The sequence below is a fragment of the Solanum dulcamara genome, chromosome 5 (genome assembly GCF_947179165.1).
Source record: "Solanum dulcamara chromosome 5, daSolDulc1.2, whole genome shotgun sequence".
Lineage (NCBI taxonomy): Eukaryota > Viridiplantae > Streptophyta > Magnoliopsida > Solanales > Solanaceae > Solanum > Solanum dulcamara.
The window spans coordinates 70,519,175-70,541,713 of record NC_077241.1 but is presented as its reverse complement, the minus strand read 5'-3'; the positions used below and the strand labels follow the sequence as shown (position 1 = coordinate 70,541,713).

Genomic DNA, 22,539 nt, shown 5'->3' with positions numbered 1-22,539 from the left:
GGATGGGATTTGGGTTCCTGAAGAGTGTCCCACACGGAGGCCACTACAGGCCGTACAACGTGCCACAGACCGTTCAGGGGTCCGTGGGAATGAAGGTGATCAGTGCTTCTGAATGTGGATTACGGAAGCCCTTACGGGCTGTAGAGTCCTTGACGGGTTGTGCAAAGCGTCCGTGAACAACAACTCTCAAAAATTCGCAAGCTTCCCTTATACGGACCTTCCTACGGTTCGTGAAAGTCTTTACGGGCCGTAGAGTGCCCTCGTCCAAAATCCCTTGAACCCTTTTCTCAGCAGCCTTGTCTATGGTCCGTGGAATGCTATACGGGCCGTAGGACCTTCTGTGGTCTTCATCTTCCAAACTTCGCCTTACCCAGTCCCTTTCACGATGGACCGCTACGGACTGTTGAGCCTTGAACGGTCCGTAGATGGGTCCGTGAAAGTGACCTGCAGCCTTTTTCTGAAAAATCTTTTCCAAATCTCAACTTTCCGGCTTTCCAACTTCCGGGGTCTTACAAGCACAACACTAATAATTTGTAATCTTCCAGCATTAGAAAGTTGCCTAGAGTAACCATTGTTAATCCTGCCTGTAATTTTGTCCATCTGCTGATGACACTCCAGCTATTCTACTTCTTGGAGGATAAAGGAAGTCCTAGATATCTAATAGGCAAAGAGCCTAAAGAGAAACCTGTACTGCTCAGTATCCTTGGGTTACCTCTTCAATACCTGCTAGGAAGATACTTGTCCAGATTAGCCATAACTCCAGAAACATCACTAAAGTGATTAATTGCCTCCATGATTCTGTTGATAGAAGATAGATCCCTTTACAAAATAGCATCAAGTCATCAGCAATAATTAGGTGTGTACGCCTAGTAGTTTTGCACATTGGATGGAACTGGAAATCTGGAAGATCACTCATTTTCTGAGAACTCTAATCAGGTACTCCATTACTAGCACAAAGAGCAGAGGAGACATAGGGTCCCCTTGCCAAAGGCCTCTCTTCCCCTCAAAATAGCCTTGCCCCTCTCCATTCACTTTAACAATTCACTTTAGCAGTGAACTTAGTAGAATTAATTTGAAACCTTTTGTTAACATTTATACAAATTGTGTTTGTGTGTGTTTGTCATAGTAAATTTGAGGCTTAAAGCAAGGGCTTCAATGGCCTTGCCTTATAGACGGCCCTGGATAGAGTAAATATTGTGATGGAATATATGAAGAGCAGCTCGTGTTGCCACTTTCAAAAAAATAAAAATAAAAAAATAAAATAATAATAAATAAAAATATATATATATATATATATATATATATATAAGAAGAGCAGCTGTTTTCTACTTGCACAAATTCTATGTTTTTTGATGTGGTGCCTCAATGCAATGCCAGAATCTTGGTTTAACCCTTTACATGTATAGTTTTGCATGAAATTAGGGAACAACCTTTCAGTCTAAGATCTTTTTTTACCTTATCAAAAAGAAATATTTCTCCTAGACTGACTATTGATTGTGATTCAATTTTGTATGATCTGATTATTAGTATTTGAGATGATGGACTTTCCACTGGAATTTTTTTGAAGGTTGTGTTTTGTTCCTCCTCTTAATTTTTTCAGGTTCCGGTGGATATAGTTCCTGATTTTCCCATTGCTAACCAAATTTTACACGATATCAGTTGAAGACACTGTTTTTCCACCACACCTTCATTTTATCATGGAAGAGTCGCTAAAGGACATCTCCTTCCTTCCTGTTGGCCCTCACAGCAAACGTAATTTTCAAGGAAAAGATCAGTTCTGTGATAGATGGCGACTCCTCAGCCTGCTTCTGTCAATGTTGCTTCCATGTCTAATGCACCCTCCAAAACTAGTACTTTTTATCGTGAGTTCGTTTGCAATGTTTTATTTCCAAAATAAGGATGTCATATTCTTCTCTCATTGTACTTTGTATACAACAACACACCCCTCTTTCCTGTTGGTTCTAACAGCAACATAGTTTCTTTCTCGTATCTTATTCATGAGACTATCTGTGATGAGCTGTTACTCCTGAATCAACTTGTATGGATGTTGTTGTTTCCAAGTTTGATGCAATCTCGAAAATCAGTGATGCAGAATTGATTTATCATCAGTTTGTTTACAATGTTTTATGGCATAGACCAAGCTCAGTTTTCTTGTATGATTAATGCATGAAATTTTATTTAATCATATTCAATAATCAAAATCAAAATCAAAATACTTCTAATGGATGTTTATTCTTTTGTTTAACTTGTTCAAATTTCAGAAGCTATTGCATTTTATCAAATATCGAGTTCAAGCCTTCAATGCAATTATTAAAGGACTTTTTACATATTTTTGCTCCGTACAAATAACTACAGATGTAAGCCAATATACAAAAATATATATTTATTAATTACTTATTCTTTTAATGGACAGCTTATAATACAAAAAATTCATTATCAAAGGAAACAACAAACAAAATTCAAAAAAAAGTTGAAAGCATAATATAGGTGTTCTTTAGCTTGATCCTGATATTTATGTCCTTTAATTTTGAATGTGTCCAAGTAGTCACTTAAATTCGTATAAAGTTATAGATACATATGTTTTACATGTCAATTGTCACTCTATGTATATTATGCCGCGTACGATATTTGTATCTACTTATTCAACTTTATATAAGTTTAAGTGTTAATTTATGCACATTTAAAATTGGGATCAGCTAAGGTCAAGTTAAATGATACGTTTAATTTGTGCACGTTTAAGTGTTAATTTGTGCATGCTTAAAATTGGAGGACATAAATATCAGCTAAGATCAAGCTAAATGACACGTTTATGTATTATATCAAACAATAAATAAGAAAAAAAAGTCCTGCCGAATGGCTGCAATCCACGCACGAAACGAATCATTCTTCACCGACCCAACATATTCGGACCCTACCCGACCCGAATCTGCTCTCGCTAAGCAAATTTCCAAATCTTTTTTTCCAATTCATGAGACTTCGATTCAATCTACGGCGTATATCGGCCGACGTTATCCGGTCACCGGCGTTCATTTTCCGGTCACGTCAGCATATTGATATCTGTATATGGACTAGGTTAATTTAAAGCTTAAATCATGGCAATCTTCGACGATGATGATGAACCACTTGCTCAATTTCTTGAATCGGAGATCTTCACTCTTTCCGACCAGGTAAATTATCGGAATCTTTACATGCTTATTCTGCCATTAACTATCAGAATTCTGTTTTGGATAATTAATTGTAGAAATAGAATTTTCCGGATCGGATGAGCATCCTTATGTTGTTTCCCTAAGATAGAGGTTTTTGAGGTAAGAAGAAGCATGGAAATAAATTGGCTACTTAAGAAAAATTAGTGGATCTGGTTAATTTTCTTATTTTAATTACCAAGAGAAAAAGGAAGGAAGAAAGACTTGATTTTTCAGCTGAAGTTTCTTAAGGGGAAAATATGATATAATAGAAGAGATAGTTGTGAACCTGGATATATTTCCCCCTCGTTGTTTTCATCTATAATTACTAAAGAAAGATAAAAATGAGTATGAAATTTAACTTGAGGAAGATCCTATTCATTTGTTAATTTCAGCTGCTAGTAAAATTCATGAGAAAATTATGATCTTTTTGCATTTTTTGTGTTTTTCTGATTTGGTTTCAAGATTTTCTCTCTCTTTGTTGTTTTGACAGCCATGAATTGAGGAAAATGGGATTATTTTCTATGTGAAAAAATTGGTAAAAGGGTGATCGATCATATGCTAGGAGAGTACTAATGTATGTGCAGACGCGTTTTTTTGGGGGGTGGGGGGTGGGGGGTGGAGGGGGGGAATATCTGTCGCTTCTTATGTTCTTCCCGTGAGGGAGTTGGAGGATATTTCATTTCATTCGTTTCACCAAATTCATGTGTATGTATGTCCAGTATGCATCTGATATTTTGGTATAAGCCATATGCACTTAATTAGAATTTGTTAATGATTCTTCTGTTTCAGGATGAAGAGATCGTAGAGGATATCTTTGACGAAGGTGATGTGAAGAGGAAAGCTAAGAGCCTGAAAGTTGATGATGGTAACGATGGATTTGAAGGAGAGGAGGAGCGAGTAACAAAGAAAATGAGAGTTCTGGAGGATGAGTATGAGTATGAGGATGAGATTGAGGAAAAGGAGAAGAGGGAACAAGATGAGGAGGAGGAGGAAGAGAAGAGGGAAGCAAAGGTAATGAAAATTGAGGAGGAGGAGGAAGACGAGGAGGAAAAGGTGAAGGCATTACTATCATCTCCGTCTTTGTCAGCTGAAGTTGAATGTGCATCTTCACCTCCAAGGATGAGTCAGAGTGTCATGGATAATAATAGCACTGTTGCCAGTACAAGCAACAACATGAGGCAGGTCCCAAGTAGAATAGAGACTGGGATTCTCAGCAAAGTCCCTCCAGAATTGCTCCGTCACATCCTTAAGTTCCTTTCACCAGAGGTATTAACGTTATTTTTTCTGTTAATTATTTTTTAGCTTTTCTATACTGCTTGTGAAAATACATGCATTTGCAAAAATGGAGAACAGATAGGGAGTGGAGGGGTAGATCCATTTGTGGTTTTGATGTGCATTTCTGTTCTGATTTTCTGTTGTCTTAAACTTTTGTCTGTTCTATGGTAAATCTGACAGGATCTTGTGGCATGTACATTGGTCTGCAAGTTTTTAAATTTTGCTGCTTCTGATGAATCCTTGTGGCGCTGGCTGTAAGTATTCTGCACCTTGTGTACGGTCCCTTTGTCTCCTCCTTTCCCCATCTCCCTCTAAATGGATGCGTGTTTTGTTTTTGATAAGGTAAATAATTTTATTAATGATGGGAAAATACTATATAAAAGCCGTATACCAAAAAGAGAGAACCTACAACAAAAGAATGGTTCTCTACGAAAGAACACTACTCCTCCATACACATGGACACCACATAGGTGCACCAAAAAGAAATTAGAAACACGAGACTATTTCGCAACTTAACAAAATCACTAACACTCCTTCAAATGCTCTCATGTTTCTCTCTATAGACCCACATAGTGGCTAATGGAGCAACATTCCCGACCCCCTGTTTTCTCTTCCTCCTCCTTAAGGCCCAACTAGGCAACACTTCCTTCACTGTACGTCTGTACCTGACATCACCCATATTATCCCAAACCATTTTAGGACAATAGGCCATAACTGTGTAGCCACTTGGCAATGCAACAAAAGATGATCGACATCTTCTCCCAAACATCTGCACATGTAGTACCAACTAGCACATGTTATTCTCCTCTTCCTCAAATTCTCTGTTGTCACTCCCCTGGCAATCAACCACACAAGGAGACGTACCTTCCTAGGCGCCCTGGGAATCCAACTCCCAAAGACTGGTGTGGAAATTCCAATTCCTCTCTCACTGCGTGTTTTTAACATTTGAATCATTTTCCATCCCCTAACAAATAAATATTGCTTTCATGGACCATGACTACCTTTGTGTTAAAAGACCCTTTTCATTCATTTACTTATTCATTCTCTCCTATAAGCATATTTCTGGAGCTCAAATTTTCATTTAAATCTACTGATGAACAATAAATGTATTTCATTTAGGTATCGTATGCGATGGGGTCTGTTGCTCCCAACTAGAAAGCCACGGGACTGTGCTTGGAAGAAGCTTTACATCCAGGTATCCTTCTGTTCAAATGTATGTTCCATTTGTCATTGGGTAAGCATTAAAACTGCGTAAATGAGTTAATTTCACGTGTAGTCGCTGAAGTTTACTAACTATTAAGTTGCAAAATTGTTTTTTGTCGCATTGAGGTAACTGAACTTTATCCACTATAACAGTAAAGTAACAAAACTATCTTTTTTTGTCTGAATTTTACCTGCTATAGCAGTTAAGTCTCTAAACTATACCCATTATAACGACAAACTATGTTGCTTGGACTCTTCAAAAATGTTGTTGGGTGTGTGTCAGATCCTCCAAAAGTAGTGCATTATTGGAGGATTCAACATGGGTGCAACAACGATTTTGGAGAGTCCGAGCAACATAGATGACAAAACTTCCCTATCAAGTAGTGACTCAATTATTATAGTGAATAAAGCTTAGTTATTGTAATGTGAAAAAAAAATAGTTTGTTTCTGTACTACTATAGTAGATGAAGTTAAACAATCATTCGAGAAATCACCACCTACATAAATTCTGGTTTACTTTTTTTGTTTTTTATCCTAGCTATAGTAAGCATATACTCATCCATTTAATCTGTCAATTTGTGAGTAGTTCTAAGTTTGAGAGCAGAGTTGAAAATTGAAAACTTCTTTGGAGAAGGTTTATCCTTGAGACATAATATAATAAGTTGTTAAAATTGTGCTCTCTCTAACTATTTAAGTTCTTAGTTGAGATGGTCACACACTTCAACATGGTATTAGAGCCGGACCCATCCCTATTCTTGGTTTAGGGAATGTTGAGTTCTTAAGTTATAATTATCAGGCTCCAAATGTCTGGGCCTGGAAGTACGACGGATGTTAGAATGTTCCACATTGGTTGAGGGAATGTGCTATTGTCTCTTTATATAAACGTGGACAATCTTCACTTCATGAGCTAGCATTGGGGTTAAATTAGATCCAAAATCCATTTTATTTACATGATAACAGAGCAAGCAAGAGGTCCTATGTTCAAATCTCACTGCCATTCAAAAAGCTAAAATATATTCCACGTGTTTAACCCATGAAAAAATGATCAAGCCAAAACGTGCGGGGATATGTTGAGACATAATATACCTATTCTGATAAAAGTATGCTACTCGCTAAAGGTTTAAGCTTTTAGATCAAATGGTCACACGTTTCAAACAATCCCTCAAGTGAGTTTATCATTTTGTATACTTGAAAGGGACAAGGTTAAAAGTTGGTCAATATTAGGCTGACTACTGTCTCGCCAGCCAGTTCTAGCTTAAGAAATGCAAAAGTTGAAGCATAATGGATACGGTATGGAAAATTCAAACTTTTGACCTGGAGAACACTTTATCAAGGTTTTGAAGGGACATAGTAAAAGTATATAGGGGAAGTGCAAGGTGAACTGTCTTCTCATTTCTGTCAAGGATTTGATAAATACGCTGTACTTTGGTAGTTATGATTTTATCTAATTCCGAAAAGTGTCAAAGTGACGAGATACTTAAGTGATGCATTTGGAATGTTAATTTTTGATTTTATTTTTCTGTAGTGTGTATGTATTTCTGTATAACGGTACCTAACACAGCAACATTAAGTGTGCTTTATGATTTACTAATTTGATGTATCATCAGATTTAATTTAATTTTGGTCGAATTTACTTCTACTGCAGCGTGATGCAGATGATATGATGGAGTTTGTCAGGAATACTCCTATGGAATTTAAGGAGTATTACATCCAAATGCAGGCAGCAAAAAGAAGCCAAGCTCCGCCTCCGTCTCAGGTAATTGAAGGTCTTTTAAAAGAACTTCATAGTACTGCATATGAATCTGGACAATTCCAATAAATTCATAATTTCATTTCCCTGATTTTTGGCTGTAGATTGTCCAGGAACCTTTCCTTTTTATTTCCTGAACAATGTTTTTCCTTTTCCCCGTGAAAACAAGAAATAAACAGCGAGAAAAATGATACTAACTTAAATAAACTGTTAAGACCCTTCATTTTTATTTCCATTAAGTTATGTGTCAAGATTTCTTATAAGTAGTTACCTTTTTATGGCTTTAATGTACAGGTAAATGATGACCGAATAATTCTTGATAAGACAGTTGCTGATCAAGTCTCTATTTGGAAGAAAAACAAAGGTCTGGGTGATAAAGTGGTGATTGATCACGTGTGCTCTGGGGAGACGTGCACTTACTATCAAATAGGCGATGTATATGTTTGTGAGAAAACTGGACATGTCCATGGTAAGAAATGGTTTGCTTCATTGCAACTTACTCATTAGATACATACATCCAATGAGAGTGACCTTAACCTACCGTCGCTTATGGGTTCTCTTTTGTGTGTGGTTGTGCAGTTTGTGATGACACATGTAGGGAAGTTGTACCTGATCCTATAAATGGTCTTCTGGTGTGTACCATTTCAGGCCACTGTTTTGACAGGATGTTGTCACCTTCCGAAATGGAACTAGATGGGGTGAGAAACAAGTAACTTGAAGAAGCTATTTTTGAAAGAAATGAAATTTATGAGAGAAGGAAAATTCATTTTCCATAGCTGAAAGGGTTTGTTGCTTGTTCTAATGCAACTTGGAACCACTGCAAAAGTAAAAGATTAACTCCAAAGGCTATGGTTTTCTGTTGTTTTGACACTTTTTGCATTGGTAAAATATTCCCTGAATTTCTCGTCAAATCAGTAGTTGAAAGCACTAAAGCTTACTTGTTTGGCGGTTTTTCTGGATAAAGCACACTATTCAAATACGGAAATTTGCTTAACTGTATACTAAAAATTTAAGAGGTGTTGCACTGATATGTTAACACTGCTAGAATACAGCATTGTGAAAGATGGAATGAAAAGTAAGTCAACTGTCTCCTTGACTGTCTAAATCCTAGTCTTATTAGTGGTCCTTAGACTATGACTCCTGTTGGATAATAACTTCAGAACATGTGTATGGACCTCTTATTTATTTTTACTTCAGAACATGTGTAGGGAGCTCTTATTTATTTTTGTGCTGTAATTGCTCTCGTGCTACTTTTGTGATGTTTTAGGCTTTATGTGAAGATTGTTCATGCCTGATTTTGATTTGTGAGAATGTATGATACGTCTTGCAGCAGATTTTGGTTACTGTGTATCTTCTATTTGCACCTAGAGCCTGTATAATGCGTCTCTATTGTAAGTACATCCTTGAATCAATAGTAGCATCTCCTATCTGTGATAATGTGCTTGCTATCAAGTAATAATACAGCTTAAGATATTAAAAGTTGAATGTTTTACATATTTAATGTATAATGTAGCATAGTTTTAGCTAATTTTAAGTTCATAACAGGAACAGCAACAAGTTGGCACTACAGATGAAGCAGAGCCATTCATGGGATCGGGTCGTTTTGGTATATACCTTTTTATCAGTTTTACCTTCTAGCTTCTTGATAGCTCCTCTCCTAATATCCTTTTTCTGTTTCAGCTCGAGCTTATTTACTGGGATATAACTGCGATGACGAGAAAGAACTAGAAGATGCTTTGCGCTTTTGCTGATTCCTCTGCTGATGAGTATAGTTAAAACCTTTGGCTGCCAATGATGACATTCTAGCTGTCTTGTTTCAATCTTGTACTGTGATTGTAGATCAATAAATTAAGTACTACAAAGTTTGTTTTTTCACTTAATATTTCTCTTGCATATGTGTTGTTATCTTCCTTTGGGTGCACATGGTAGAGATATTCTCAAAACTACACTGGGTAGGAAAAAAAAAAACATGTTTTTGGGGAGCTTGGATTGATCCTGGAGGGGAATAGAAGCAAATAGGACTTAATGCTTGGTAGGTACATATGTTACTAGTTCTATGGTACATTTGTTTCTGCTTTCTTTTATGCATATATAACTCTCTGAAGAAAGGAAAGTAAGGTGGTTTTAAGGCTCTTGTGGAGTAGCTAGAACGGACGGGAGAGACCATTTTCATGAGAAAGGGACAAGCAAGTGACTGTTTGAGAAAATATAGGTAGAGTTTTTGATAGGTCATTGTTAGCGATCCATCATTTTTTTCTAATCTGTCAAAGTCCAATCGAAAGAGGTAGAAATGACCCCAAGTAGCCACTTTTAGCACCCATATTTAGAACATAAAAAAATATTCAAAATTTTAGTCAGTTTTAGCAAATATCTACCTACATCATTTTATCAACTGTATCCACTTTTGATTCATATTCTTGATAATGTCAGAATACAGAAGAAAGAGTATAAATCCAATTTTAATAGATGTTTAAAAGAAGCAAGTTCTCCAAAAAAGAAACATCTCCCATAACTGATCCTCCAATTTTCTCTAAATCACCTACAAAAATATCCAAATGTTGAGAGAAACAAAAATGGTTATTTGAGTAATGGCCCACCTTATCCATTATTATTATATTGAAGTTTGACTCCCTAAAGGCACGTGCATCTCACAACGAAGTAATGCTAATTTCTGTCATCATTAATGACATTGACGTTTTCTCGGGCAAAATTAATTTTATATTTTTTTTATAAAAAGATGATCATTTTTACACATAAAAGATATGAGATTATTGTTTTCTACTATTCAAATGACAAAAGGACAAAAGATCTCATTTTCTTCGTTTTTTCTATAGGATAATAATATGTATAATTCAGAGTCTCCGATCTTGATAAGAACTAAAAGGAATTAATTTATATATATGTTAGTAAAGTAATTGTTCACCAACACTTTCTTGAATTATACTCCTCCATATTTGCTCATTAGTATGGTTTTGACTTTTGAGGTTTGTGAATCAACCAAAAAATTACCACAATATTTAATGATCACCCAAGTAAAACAAACTATAACTACTCAATGTATTAGCCTAGAAGAAAAAAACTATAAATACTTATCCATAACTTATATTGTTATTTTTTTTTCACCTTGTCTATCATTCTTATATTGCAGTTTCACAATATAAGAAACCTGTAAGAAATATAAGAACTAACCCATACTTCCTGAGTATTTTGTGCACAATGTTTCATAACTTTTTGAAATCATCATTTTTGACAAATTGAATATATATCTAACCCCATGTTGACATATATATGGTTTACCTTTTACTTTCTCTCTTGTTTTTTTCACTCTCCATTTTGAACATCAAAGTTCTTGTTATTTCATGGTTAATCATGCAAAAAAAAAAAATCAACTTTATTTATGTTGGATTTAATCTTCAATATTGTTGTTTACCTAAACAAATTGATATTTTCCTCAGAGCTTTTCAATAAATAGATTTCAAAGTAGCACTTAATTTCAATCTACCATTTGATTTCATGTACTAATTAATAATTATTATACCCTTGTCAAAATTAGGTATTCGTGAAGAATGGGAGGCGGTAAAAATAAAGAATTTGGTTATCCTCCCGGACAATATCCTCCGCAACCAGGAGCTTACCCTCCACAAGGGTATCCTCCTCAAGGGTATCCACCTGCACAAGGATATTCTCAGCAGCTAGGAGCTTATCCTCCACAAGGGTATCCTCCTGCACAAGGATATCCACCGACTGGAGCCTATCCTCCAGCACAAGGATATCCCCCAGCTGGTGGATATCCTCCTGCACAAGGATATTCACCGACTGAAGCCTATCCTCCAGCACAAGGATATCCCCCACAAGGATATCCTCCAGCAGGTTACCCTCCGCACAAAGCAGGTATTATCAATTTTCATTAGTTTTACCTAAATCAAGGATATAAGAAAACATCTTACTCATGACATCTCATGTGACATATTTAGAATTGTTATGCTTTATATATATATTCATGTTACGTCTCGGGAAGTATGGGTTAATTCTTATGTTTAGAGTTGTTATGCTTTATATATATATATCAATATTAGTTGTACTTAGATACGTTATAGTAAAAATGAGCGATATTTAATTTGTATTATGATATATACTATATAGTAATTTTTGTTTCGTACTAATTAAATAAGTTGGTCGTGTACGTACGTATCACATTTTTAGGGCACGGAAACATGGGATTAATGACTGGAGGCCTGGCTGCCGCGGCAGCTGTCTATGCTGCTGCAAGTTATGGACGCAGCGGCGGTCGTTATGGTCATGGAAAATACAAGCAGGGAAAGTATAAGGGTGGCAAAAAGTACGGAAAGAAATTTGGCAAGAAATTTAAGAAGTGGAAATAAGCATTATTTTTTTTTAGTTTTCGTGTATATCATCCTGATTTTTCACGCTTGGGATTATACTAAATACGCTTTTTATTGTTAGGTAAATTATCTTGATTTTGGAATTTACAAGTAGATAAATTCTTGTACTGATTTATTTTTTAATAATGAGTAGTACACATCTTATGGTAGGGTTGTCTATCTATCTATATTATATTAAAAACATGAAGGTTCTTAAAATGTTGATTGAACTTTTTGTCCTTCGTTAAAAGTCTCTCCTTCAGACAATATCGTCTTTTTACTATTTTTCTCCAATTTTTATATGTTTAATTATTATCCTAATATATAGAACTTTAAAATTAATAAATTAAAATTCTTATTTGATCTAGATAAAAAATCATAATATATAAACACTCAGTAACCTAAGTTCTAGGTTTCATTGCATAAATAGAAGTCTTAACATACAATTGTAAAAGCTCAAAGGGAGCTTTTGATATTTTGCCTTTGCAGTCATAGTATTAAAACTTGTCATTCTTGTATTATGCACTACGATTAGCAAAAAGACTCAAGATCAAAGTCTCTTCTATCTTCTTTTCTTGAATCTTTTTTATTTTGGAGTTTAATTTGTTGTTTGTTCTATTTATCTTGTATTTGCCTTATAAAGTTTTTTTTTTAAAAGGTTCAAGTTTTTTTAAATAGCTTTTTAACCTTTCCATATGAAATTCTACTCATTTAGATTTATTTTAACATCAATGAAATTCTACTCATTGTTTTTTCTAAGTTTTGTAAGGTCCTTTATAATGTTATTTAAATTTTTTGCCCTTCATTAAAAGATTCTGGAATAGACAAAATCGTCTTTTCACTATTTTTCTTATCATTATTTTAATGATATTAAATTTTAATTATAATAAATATAATAAAAAATATTTTCTTATTATGGTTAATTTCTACTTGGAGAATCTTTTTCCATTAAAATAGACTTGATCTAAAAAAATAGTTTAAAAAAAAAATTAAAAACGTCCAAAAAAAGGCGAAAAAAATGGTTTATAAAATAGGCAAAAAAATTATTAAAAAAGGTCCAAAAAAATAGGTTAAAGTATTCTTCCAAAATAATAGGCAACTTTAAAAAAACGTCAAAAAAAAAATAGGCAAGAAAAAGTCAAAAAATGGTTTTGAAAATAGGGAGAAAAATATGTATATATTATGAGTGTCAAATTGATGAACACATAATCTCCTCTTTTTTCTTTTCAGTTTTCTTTTTTCGGTAAGTTTTTCACCTTATTTTAATTCTCAATAATTGATGTAATAGTATTGTAGTTTACAATTTCATTGTTTCTTTCTATCATATGTTATATTATGGGAGGAGAAATATAGTTTGTACTAGGTTTACAATTGTACTTATTCTCCTTCCTCTTTTCTTGCAATAATTTTAATTTTTATATATGTCTTTCTATGATTTACCGTATTTTAGTTTTAAAATATGAGAAGCTTTCGTTGCTTGAGAATAGAGTCCTATGCATCACAAATTTAGATTTCAATGCGAATATCGAATATCGGATGAAAAATCAAACAAAAAAAATCATGTCTTGAATTATCAACTTTGAAATATAACTTTGATAATAAATCGTTATATACGTACATTAAATTAGTAAATATATATATATTGGCGTTGGAGTTTGTGTGTATGGATAAGATTTTGAGATTTGATTCATATTTTCTTTGAATTATTACACTTGGTAAAAGTGATTCAAAATGAGTTTTAAAAAATATAGTTTAAGGGGGAGATGTCATCATGATTGGTATGTTTTATTTAATGGTTAAATAATTGTAGAAGATTATTTATAATCGTATATATTATACGAGCAACCTATTTAAATTTGCTACAAAATAACATTTGCAACTACAAAAAGTAGGGGATTTGTTTTCTAGGCGTTAGAATAAAGGAGTCCGCAAACAAAAAAAAATGCAACGATAGAAGAATTCGTTCGTCATTTCCGCATTTGAAAATGTGCCTACTTAAAAATTAAAATACTTTATGCCTTTGAAGTGAAGTGAAATTTTTGTTAATTAATTCCAAGCAAGTTTGGATTGGAATAAGGAGTTCTATTAATACATCACTCTATTATAAAATAAAAAAAAAGGCATAATATGAGGTTAATTATTCTTTTCTAAGCGCTAGAATAGAAAAAATGAAATGTTTTAGAAGAATTCCTTCATTCATATTTTATTCTTCTTTTTGCTTTTTCATACTCGTGCCAGGTAAGATTCATTCAAGGATAATGTTCCTTATTAAAAATATTTTCATATTCATGATTTAAATTGAAGATTTTAATTAAGAAAGAAATGATGTATAAGCTAAAAAGTGATTTTTTTTATTTTTAATTCTAGGAATATTTTTTTATTGGTATCAAAATTAGAGGAGGACCCACAAGTCTACAACTACTACTGCTAAGATTTCTATATTTTGGCTTTTTCATTTTGAGAAGTATCACACGTCATGTACGCGTTTAAGTAACGCGTGGAATCATTGAAAAAATCTCTTAACAAATAATCCTTCAAATACTATCGTCTCTTTGAACTTTTCATTTGCTTAACGTTCGCTCAAGGAGATAAATCTGTAAGAATCCTTCTCCTTTCACCATTGATGTTTTGTTAAGTCATGCATGTGAATTATCTGAATTACCCAGCTCTGATAATTCAAGATCTGTTCTTTTTTTAATTAAAAGTTTGATCTTTATGTAACCTTTGTGATGTTTTCTTGATTTGGGTTTTTGTTAATGGAAAATTTAGAGGATTTTGGTTTCACCCTTTTGATTTTGGTTTCTATGACCAAAGACTAGAGATTAGATTAGATCAGGCTTTTTTATTAAAAAAAACTGATTTTGAAAATTCAAGTTTGATTGTTTCTTCCCTTGTGATGTTTTTTGATATTTGTTTGGACCAATTTTTTCTGAGCTGATTTCTTTTCTGTTTAGCTGATGAGCTGATTCATTGGGTTTGAAACTTTGGCTTTGTAGAATTTGAAAAAGAGACTATAGTTTCCTTTTTCTTTTTTTTTTTTTTCTGTTTTTGGGTTGAGAATTGTCCTATTCTGAAACTGAATTTGGATGTTTTAGCAAATGAGGATTGTCCTCTTGCATGATTTTGTACAAGGGAATAGAGTTTTGTCTTTTTCAGGTGCATTATAAACAAATAGTGATGCAACTTAGATTCCAAAAAAAAAGCCAATCATGAAAAAAGAATGGATCTTTGGCTGTAGCTCCTTTTTTTTCATTATATTTAGCCACTTCTCCTTCTTTATTATCCACTTCCAAAAAAGCCTCGCTTTTCCAACTTATTCAACAACAAAAAAAAACTTTTGCTGTGTCTAATCTTGAAAAGGTGAAGGCTTTTTTTTTTTTTCTTTTTTCCCTAAGGGTGATCTGAAAATTTAATCAGAGGATGGATGTATCTGATTTTGAATTTGATGGAGAGAATGGTACTGCATAGAAATCCACAAAAATGTTGATTTCTACACTTCTCCTGTTTCTTGCATTTTCACTTGGTTAGAACATATTTAGCTGGCTTCTTTCAATTTTGGTTGTGGCTTGTTGTGTTAAATTTAACACTTCTCCTACTTTCTTAGCAATTAGCTTTATGTTGATGTCCACCTTTTCTTGTCTCTTGGTGTGTAGTAACTGTATATCATGTACTACAAGTTCAATCAGTGCTTGCTTGATCATTAGTTGTGCACATAATTCTTCTTTGATTGATTGGATGATTTAGAAGAAGGCATTATGTAGGTTTTAGAGTTAAGAGTATTAATTGATATGTTGTGGTTCATAATCTCTATCACCTGCAAATTTCATTCCTAGTTGGTCATTGTTGTAATATGTCTGACAAGTGTTTATCTGTTTTAGGTACTAGTGAAATATGGGAGGTGGTAAGGATGATTCTGATAAGGGACTCTTTAGCAACATTATGGGAGGTATGGCTGGTCATTCTGGTGGTCATCACGGATATCCACCGGGGCAGTATCCTCCACAGCACGGTGGTTACCCTCCGCAACAAGGGTATCCTCCTCAAGGGTACCCTCCACAGCAAGGGTATCCTCCTCAAGGGTACCCTCCACAGCAAGGGTATCCACCTTCTGGTTATCCTCCACAAGGAGGAGGATATCCTCCACAAGGTCATCATGGTGCTCCACAACACTCAGGTATTATTTCTCCCCAAGTTTCTTGGAAGTGACTTGTAAAGACTTCATTTAGTAATTTATAAGTTGTCCACACACCCCCAAAAGATACTGTTTAATTTGTTGCACCCTTTGGATTTTTCTAGTTTAAGTTTCTTTGATAGCAATGGTATCACTTCTACAACTAGATGCAGGAAAATAATGGACAGTTATAATATGTTGTGACCAAGTACATCCTGACAATTTCCTCATTATTAATTTTTTTGCGTGTTTTTACTTGTTTCTTTTCAGGGCATGGTGGCATGGGGGGATTGTTAGCTGGAGGTGCTGCTGCTGCAGCTGCTGCCTATGGTGCTCATAAGCTGTCACACGGTGGATCTCACATGGGAGGACATAGTGGTGTCCCATTTGTTGGAGGCGGTCATTATGGAGGTGGTCATTATGGAGGAGGGAAGTATAAGCATGGTGGCAAGCATGGGAAATTCAAACATGGAAAGCACGGCAAGTTTAAGCATGGCAAGGGAGGGATGTTCGGAGGGAAATTCAAGAAGTGGAAGTAAACTTTAGTTATAGTATCAAAAACTTCAGCTGGCTTTACATTGTGCTAATGTTCTTTCTCTTTAAATAAGACAAACTACATGTTATTATGGCCTATAGGCGGCCTGTGAGATGTTATGTTATATTTGCATTTTCAAATACTAAATTGAGTGATAAGACTCTGCAGTTGAATAGCTCCCGACGGCCCTAAACTTTTCTTATTTCCTACATCTTCTGTATTTGCTCAATCACTGCATTTCCCAACTTTTTTGTACAGTATTGCACTACTAACTCCATGATTCCAAATGTTCCAGAGCTTGTTTTCAACTCTTGTTATCAATTGTTTGTTTCTGTGTGAAGTTGATAAAGCATGAAAAACCGACTTTTAAGTTCACTGTCTCCTCTTGCACTCTCCATCCCCAGCTCACTCCGTTTTGTTCAATTACCTATAAATATTTATTTGTATACTTAACAAATACTAAAAAGTAAATAAAAAATTGTTTGCTTTTAAAATATACAACAAACCTTAATGGGGAACTTTTTGTGAAGAATAATCTTTTTTAGTTTTAATATTCCCACTACTAAAGCATAAAGAATATAGGGGAAATATATGTAAAGATATATGTTCTTTTCTTTTCTTTTTTTTTAAAAAAAAACTTATTCTGTTTTTATCTTTTAGGAAATATTCCGCAAGAGCACGAAACGTCTATCTATTTTCGCATATTTGACAAGCTCCACAAGTATTCATTCTGTCTTCTTCTTCTTTTTTTAATGAATTTTATAAAATAAATACGAAAAAACTAATAAGAAAAATTGTTACATATCCATCTTCAAGAGATTATAACAAAAAATTTTGAGATTTTTATATTGGCTCAGGTCACTCCAAAACAAGCAGATCAATTATGATGAAGATAATGAGCTTAAAAAAAATCGAGGTTCTTACATATGGAATCATGTAGTATCAAACACGAGATAGATTTTTCAAACGATAAATAACTACAGAATATTCAATTTCATCTAATATGTATATCTTTTAGAGTATTGAGTCCATGTATTAAAATTACCTTCATACTATTTCATGTAAAATCATATTTAGTTTATCACTCACCTCGAATTTCAATTTCATATTGAATATCAGAAATATTGAATATTTGCTTGTAAAATTGGACCAGTATATCATATATTTTTCTTCTTACTTAAGAGGAATTGTTCCAAATTAACCATGTAGCACTATGGCTATTTGGTCTCAATGCTTTGGCCCCAAGAATACTTATTGGACAAGAATATTTATTGAATTTTTTCTTTAATTTATCAATAGGGACATTTTGCTTGAAACTCTCAAATTCAAATTAAAACAAATACATAAATTTATGATTTGTTGAATGTGGATTTTTTTTGTTCTTTTGATATACATGATTGGTAAAAGGAAAAATTGTTAGGTCAAAAATTTATTCAACTAAGAGATTTGAGTTAGAGAGAAACGAGAGATGCTAAAAACATGTTGGGTTCGATGAATACATGTTATATTTTAGGAAAAATTACCTATTTACACATGTTATATTACCATATTTACTAATGCTTCCTACCAGTTGAAAAAATATCAAAACTTTCTCTTTTTTTAACTCTCTCACTCTTTCACTGATACATCACTTTTACCTTATATCAGTTATCCTAAATTCACGCCTATTCTTCTACCTCGTCGGCGGCGATTTTTTTTTTCAATTTCAGTCCATCTATTACTCAATTTCAAGCTTCTAAGTAAGGTATATTCAAGTTTTTTCTTAACTAGTAACTCACTTGATTCGCACCTCCTTCGATTTCCTCTGTTTTCTTCTGTAATTTTTTATTTTTTTTACTCATATTGTTCACTGATACACATTGAATCCGCTCCATCTTCTAGTGTTGGTCTCACTCAGTTGAATAAAAATTAAGAAATTCTTATTTCACCGGACGAGGTTAGATTCAAATATCGTAACGATCCATCAGTGATGGATAAGCTACGTGAAAAATTGAAGTCAAAATCTCAAGTTCACCATGCACCCAAAGAAGCCGACAAGAAGATTGAAGGGGTTACAACACGCCCTAATCTCCTAAAGGTATGAGTTCATATAAGATGTGCTTTTTCTAAATGTCGTTTTTTCTGAAGATTTACTGCTTCTGATACATATAATTTTATGTATCAGATTCGTACGTATCAACCGTTAATGCTTTTGATACATAGTGTTTTTTTTTGAAGATTTACTGTTCCTAATACATCTTGGCATACATCAGATTCTAATGTATCAAGTTTAAATGATTCTGATACATCGTGTTTTTGTATCGGATTCTTATGTATCAAGCTTTACTGCTTATGATACATTTTGTGTATGTATCAAATTCTCATTTATCAAGATTTAATGATTCTGATACATAGTGTTTTTTTTAAAATGTCATTTTTTTTTGAAGATTTAATGCTCCTGATACATCTTGTTCATGTATCAGATTCTAATGTATCAAGTTTAAATGATTTTGATACATAGTGTTTTTGTATCGGATTCTCATTTATCAAGCTTTACTGCTCATGATAAATCTTGTGTATGTATCAGATTCTTATCTATCAAGATTTAATGATTCTGATACATAGTATTTTTTTAAAAAAAATGTTTTTTTTTGAAGATTTACTGCTCCTGATATATCTTGTGTATGTATCAGATTCTAATGTATCAAGATTTAATGATTATGATACATCGTGTTTATGTATCAAGTTTTAGTTGTATTTAATCATTTTTCATGTCAATGTAGGGAATAAAGTACGTCATCAAGAAGATCTCTTCCCACTCTTTGAGATTCGGCACTGCATATACGATTAATTTTATTGATGATTTCAAATCATCAATATGTGAAGAAGCTATACAGTTATTTATGGAAACCATATTTGGTCACTACCTAGATATGCCACAGTGCAATTTTCAAGGGCAAATCATCAAATGCTTCTTACTTCTTGAGGTAGAGAAAAAAAACAAAGAGGAATTACACATTCGTCACGTGCAGGGTAATATACTCCGATTCACAATAAAGGAATTTGCTATTATTACTGATTTGCGATGTACCGGTAATATCAATGATTTTAGGTACCCAGATGCACCAACAAGTAGATTGTTGTCTAGATATTTCCCTGGTGTAAAAAATGGGGTCAACAAAGCATGTTTCGTTCAACATTTTCTGGTTGGAGGATGGGAAATAAATGAAGACGATGTTCAGATGACGATTCTCTACTTCATCCACACTTTTGTTTTTTCTCAACTAGGTGATTCACCTATTTCTATTGATGATTTTAAGATGGAAGAGGATGGTAGGTATGAGCAATACCCATGGGGGAAAATAACATTTTTTCAAATTGATAAAAGGAATGAGGCAGGAGTTTTCAAATGCCAAACAAATGTATCGATTGGGTGGCATGCCATACGCTCTCAATGCATGGATCTACGAATGTGCATCTCAGGTACCTTTTGAAATTATTGTAAGAGTGGGTAATAAAATTCTCAAAATTCTTAATTGGCGTGTTGTTACCGTCAAGCCAAAATTTGAGACCTTCATGTCTACCATATTCAGTGAGGTATATGCAGTGAAGATTATTCATTTATGCACTGACTCATTGTACATAACATCTAAGATACATTCTATATTCCTGACCTTGATACAATAGTATTTATTGATTTGTTTTCTGATTAGCAATAAAAAAAATTGCAGTATCCATGTTCCAACATTGTGCCATCTCATTATGAAATGAAATCTATTGTCACTCTTGTCACTAAACATCAATCTGAAGCTGCTACATTAGCTGCCAAGGTCAATTTTACAGAACCTCAAAAAGTCCTCGAATTTGAGGACTTTTCAACAAAACCACCCACAGAATTATTAAGAAGATCCAGTAATATTGCTGATACATCTTTTCTACCTCCTTCCAAAAGAATGAAGACTACCCGTGCTAAAGACCCAATTCAAGTAGAAATAGATAACATGCATAAGGATGTCATATCATCAAATCCATCAGAAAAATTTGTTTCTACTGATACAGAACCAGCGGCAAAGTCAGTGATAGGCGGTGAATCTTCCGATCATTCGAAGCAAATTATTCATATGCAATTCAAAGCATTAAAAAAGTCTATAAAGAAGTCTCTAAAGAAATATGTAAGTTATTACTATAAGATGTATCTCACACAATATACATTTAATAAGTTGATACATTCTGATTATTTATATTATTGTATTAAGGTTGACTGGAAGTTCAAGCGATTAGAGAATAAAATTAATTCAAATCATATTGATCTTTTGAAAGCCATCAACAATATAGTGCACCATATGACTGACACATCATCTCAAATTAAAAAAGATGATTTTGTTCAACCATTCCATGTGGTGGAACAACATGACGCACCTATTGTATTGGAGGAGCAAATGATCCAAATAAATCTGACCCCCCTCCCCCTTCAAAATGACCAATCTCATGTCCAGGAAGATATTAAGGTAGATACATCACGTAATTATTGATATTTATATTTTGATATACTTTTAAACTACTGGATACATTTCATTTTCATATATCATATATTTAATTTTATTTGTAATTGTCATATATCATAAGTAAATGTTATTATGTTTGCAGGAAGATGAACCATCCACATGATCCAACAGGTGGATGATGTATCAAAACAAAATATTTTATCAGATGAACCAGAACAATTTGAACAGCATGTTTCTACTGATACATTAAAGGTAATATATCAGAACACAATATTGTATTTGCTACATATATCTTGTATTTGCTAAACCTGTGATGATATATTGTTATTGATACATTCCATGCTCGTATATCATAAGTAAATATTATTATGTTTGCAGGATGCTGAACCATCCAACACGATACAATGGTTGATGTATCAGAAGACAATATTGTATCAGATGCTGCAGAATCTTTTCAACAGCATATGTCAACTGATAAATTAAAGGTAACGTACTAGAACCAAAGTTATTAAAGGTAATGTATCATTTTAACAGTCATTTTCTTAAATAATAGTTATTATTACATTTGTAGGAACCAGAAACATCCATTATTCCATCACAATTAACTGATGTATCAGCACACCAAGTGGAACCAGATAGAGCAGATCATTTTCCTGTGTTTGTTGATTCTGATACATTAAAGGTAATGTATCAGATAAATGATTGTGATAGATTCAACATTAATAAGTTTAGTACTGATGTTATACATTTCATTTAGAATAATTCCACAAAAGATGCAAGAGAATCCGTTGGTAATACTGATAAAGTTGAAGAGCATGTTGAGCAAATTGATAAAGAAAAAATCAAACCAAGTGCATCGATAATATGAATCAATTGTATCTGATTCATTAAATTAAATAGATTTTAGTTTACTTAAGTCATTATATTTTTATAATTATTCAAAATTAGGAATCCAATACTTCAACATCGATATTGCCCGAAACTCCGAATGTTATAGATGCTCTAATATACGGATTTCCATTACTTGTCATGCCATTGAGTGTTGTTAGTCATGAACATGCAGTTCAGGATGAATGTCTACTACGTGATAGCCAGCTACCCACCACTCTTCCATCAAAATCTAATCTATTGTCAAATGATGCAAAGACACCTCTTCCAAGAAGTAGGCTACCTTCTAAGATCTTACAATCACCGTATCTAACAAAATTTGGGTCGAGTGAAAAGGGTAAGGAAAAAATGACATTAGTTAGGCATCAAACACACTCTTTTGAAGATTATGACATATGCTATCATCCCCCGACCGAGCTTATCTAGGAATACTCCCAATGGATAGATAAATGACTATTAAAATTGTATGCCAACAAGTAAGTATTATATTTACAACTTATATCAACACAAGCTGTTTATTATATATGTTCTGTCATTTTAATATAAGTTTTTATTCAGAAAACAAATGAAGGAACATTACAGATCAAAGTTTTCTTCATTTGAATTTGATAAAATGGACTTTGTAGTGGCATTTTCTCAAGATAAGAACTGGTTCTACCTTATGTC

The 22,539-nt window shown here is 33.5% G+C and overlaps 4 protein-coding genes across 5 annotated transcripts in view; all 4 read left to right on the top strand.

The window, feature by feature from the left end:
- The window catches only part of LOC129889555 (nudix hydrolase 3), a 30,831-nt gene extending 28,723 nt beyond the window's left edge, over positions 1 to 2,108 (top strand). Inside the window, exon 21 of the mRNA XM_055964914.1 lies at positions 1,601 to 2,108. Coding sequence (XP_055820889.1) covers positions 1,601 to 1,663 — 63 coding nt within the window. The 3' untranslated portion in view covers positions 1,664 to 2,108. The remainder of the gene's footprint in view (positions 1 to 1,600) is intronic.
- A 799-nt stretch (positions 2,109 to 2,907) lies between these two features.
- LOC129889554 (F-box protein SKIP31) lies at positions 2,908 to 9,293 on the top strand. The gene is made up of 9 exons (XM_055964913.1): positions 2,908 to 3,167; positions 3,975 to 4,451; positions 4,641 to 4,714; positions 5,580 to 5,655; positions 7,309 to 7,419; positions 7,708 to 7,882; positions 7,993 to 8,111; positions 8,959 to 9,019; positions 9,094 to 9,293. Exons 1-9 carry the CDS (start codon positions 3,093 to 3,095, stop codon positions 9,162 to 9,164), a joined length of 1,239 nt encoding a protein of 412 aa, XP_055820888.1. The 5' UTR covers positions 2,908 to 3,092; the 3' UTR covers positions 9,165 to 9,293.
- A 1,629-nt stretch (positions 9,294 to 10,922) lies between these two features.
- LOC129890727 (uncharacterized) lies at positions 10,923 to 11,795 on the top strand. The gene is made up of 2 exons (XM_055966219.1): positions 10,923 to 11,304; positions 11,617 to 11,795. Exons 1-2 carry the CDS (start codon positions 10,980 to 10,982, stop codon positions 11,793 to 11,795), a joined length of 504 nt encoding a protein of 167 aa, XP_055822194.1. The 5' UTR covers positions 10,923 to 10,979.
- A 2,455-nt stretch (positions 11,796 to 14,250) lies between these two features.
- LOC129889553 (glycine-rich protein A3) lies at positions 14,251 to 16,809 on the top strand. 2 transcript variants are annotated; one of them, XM_055964912.1, is made up of 4 exons: positions 14,251 to 14,391; positions 15,674 to 15,868; positions 15,917 to 15,969; positions 16,237 to 16,809. In XM_055964912.1, exons 2-4 carry the CDS (start codon positions 15,687 to 15,689, stop codon positions 16,503 to 16,505), a joined length of 504 nt encoding a protein of 167 aa, XP_055820887.1. In that variant the 5' UTR covers positions 14,251 to 14,391; positions 15,674 to 15,686; the 3' UTR covers positions 16,506 to 16,809. The 2 variants fall into 2 exon arrangements, with proteins under 2 accessions (XP_055820887.1, XP_055820886.1); XM_055964911.1 differs by having other exon boundaries at positions 15,674 to 15,969.
- Positions 16,810 to 22,539: the final 5,730 nt, after the last annotated feature.

Excerpts from the sequence above, each read along its gene's own strand:
- LOC129889554 (XM_055964913.1), top strand. The coding sequence starts at position 3,093 with ATGGCAATCTTCGACGATGATGATGAACCACTTGCTCAATTTCTTGAA. Across the intron at positions 5,656-7,308 it reads GGAAGAAGCTTTACATCCAG|CGTGATGCAGATGATATGAT; the intron begins GTATCCTTCTGT and ends CTTCTACTGCAG. Across the intron at positions 9,020-9,093 it reads CATGGGATCGGGTCGTTTTG|CTCGAGCTTATTTACTGGGA; the intron begins GTATATACCTTT and ends TTTCTGTTTCAG.
- LOC129890727 (XM_055966219.1), top strand. The coding sequence starts at position 10,980 with ATGGGAGGCGGTAAAAATAAAGAATTTGGTTATCCTCCCGGACAATAT. Across the intron at positions 11,305-11,616 it reads TTACCCTCCGCACAAAGCAG|GGCACGGAAACATGGGATTA; the intron begins GTATTATCAATT and ends TCACATTTTTAG.
- LOC129889553 (XM_055964911.1), top strand. The coding sequence starts at position 15,687 with ATGGGAGGTGGTAAGGATGATTCTGATAAGGGACTCTTTAGCAACATT. Across the intron at positions 15,970-16,236 it reads TGGTGCTCCACAACACTCAG|GGCATGGTGGCATGGGGGGA; the intron begins GTATTATTTCTC and ends GTTTCTTTTCAG.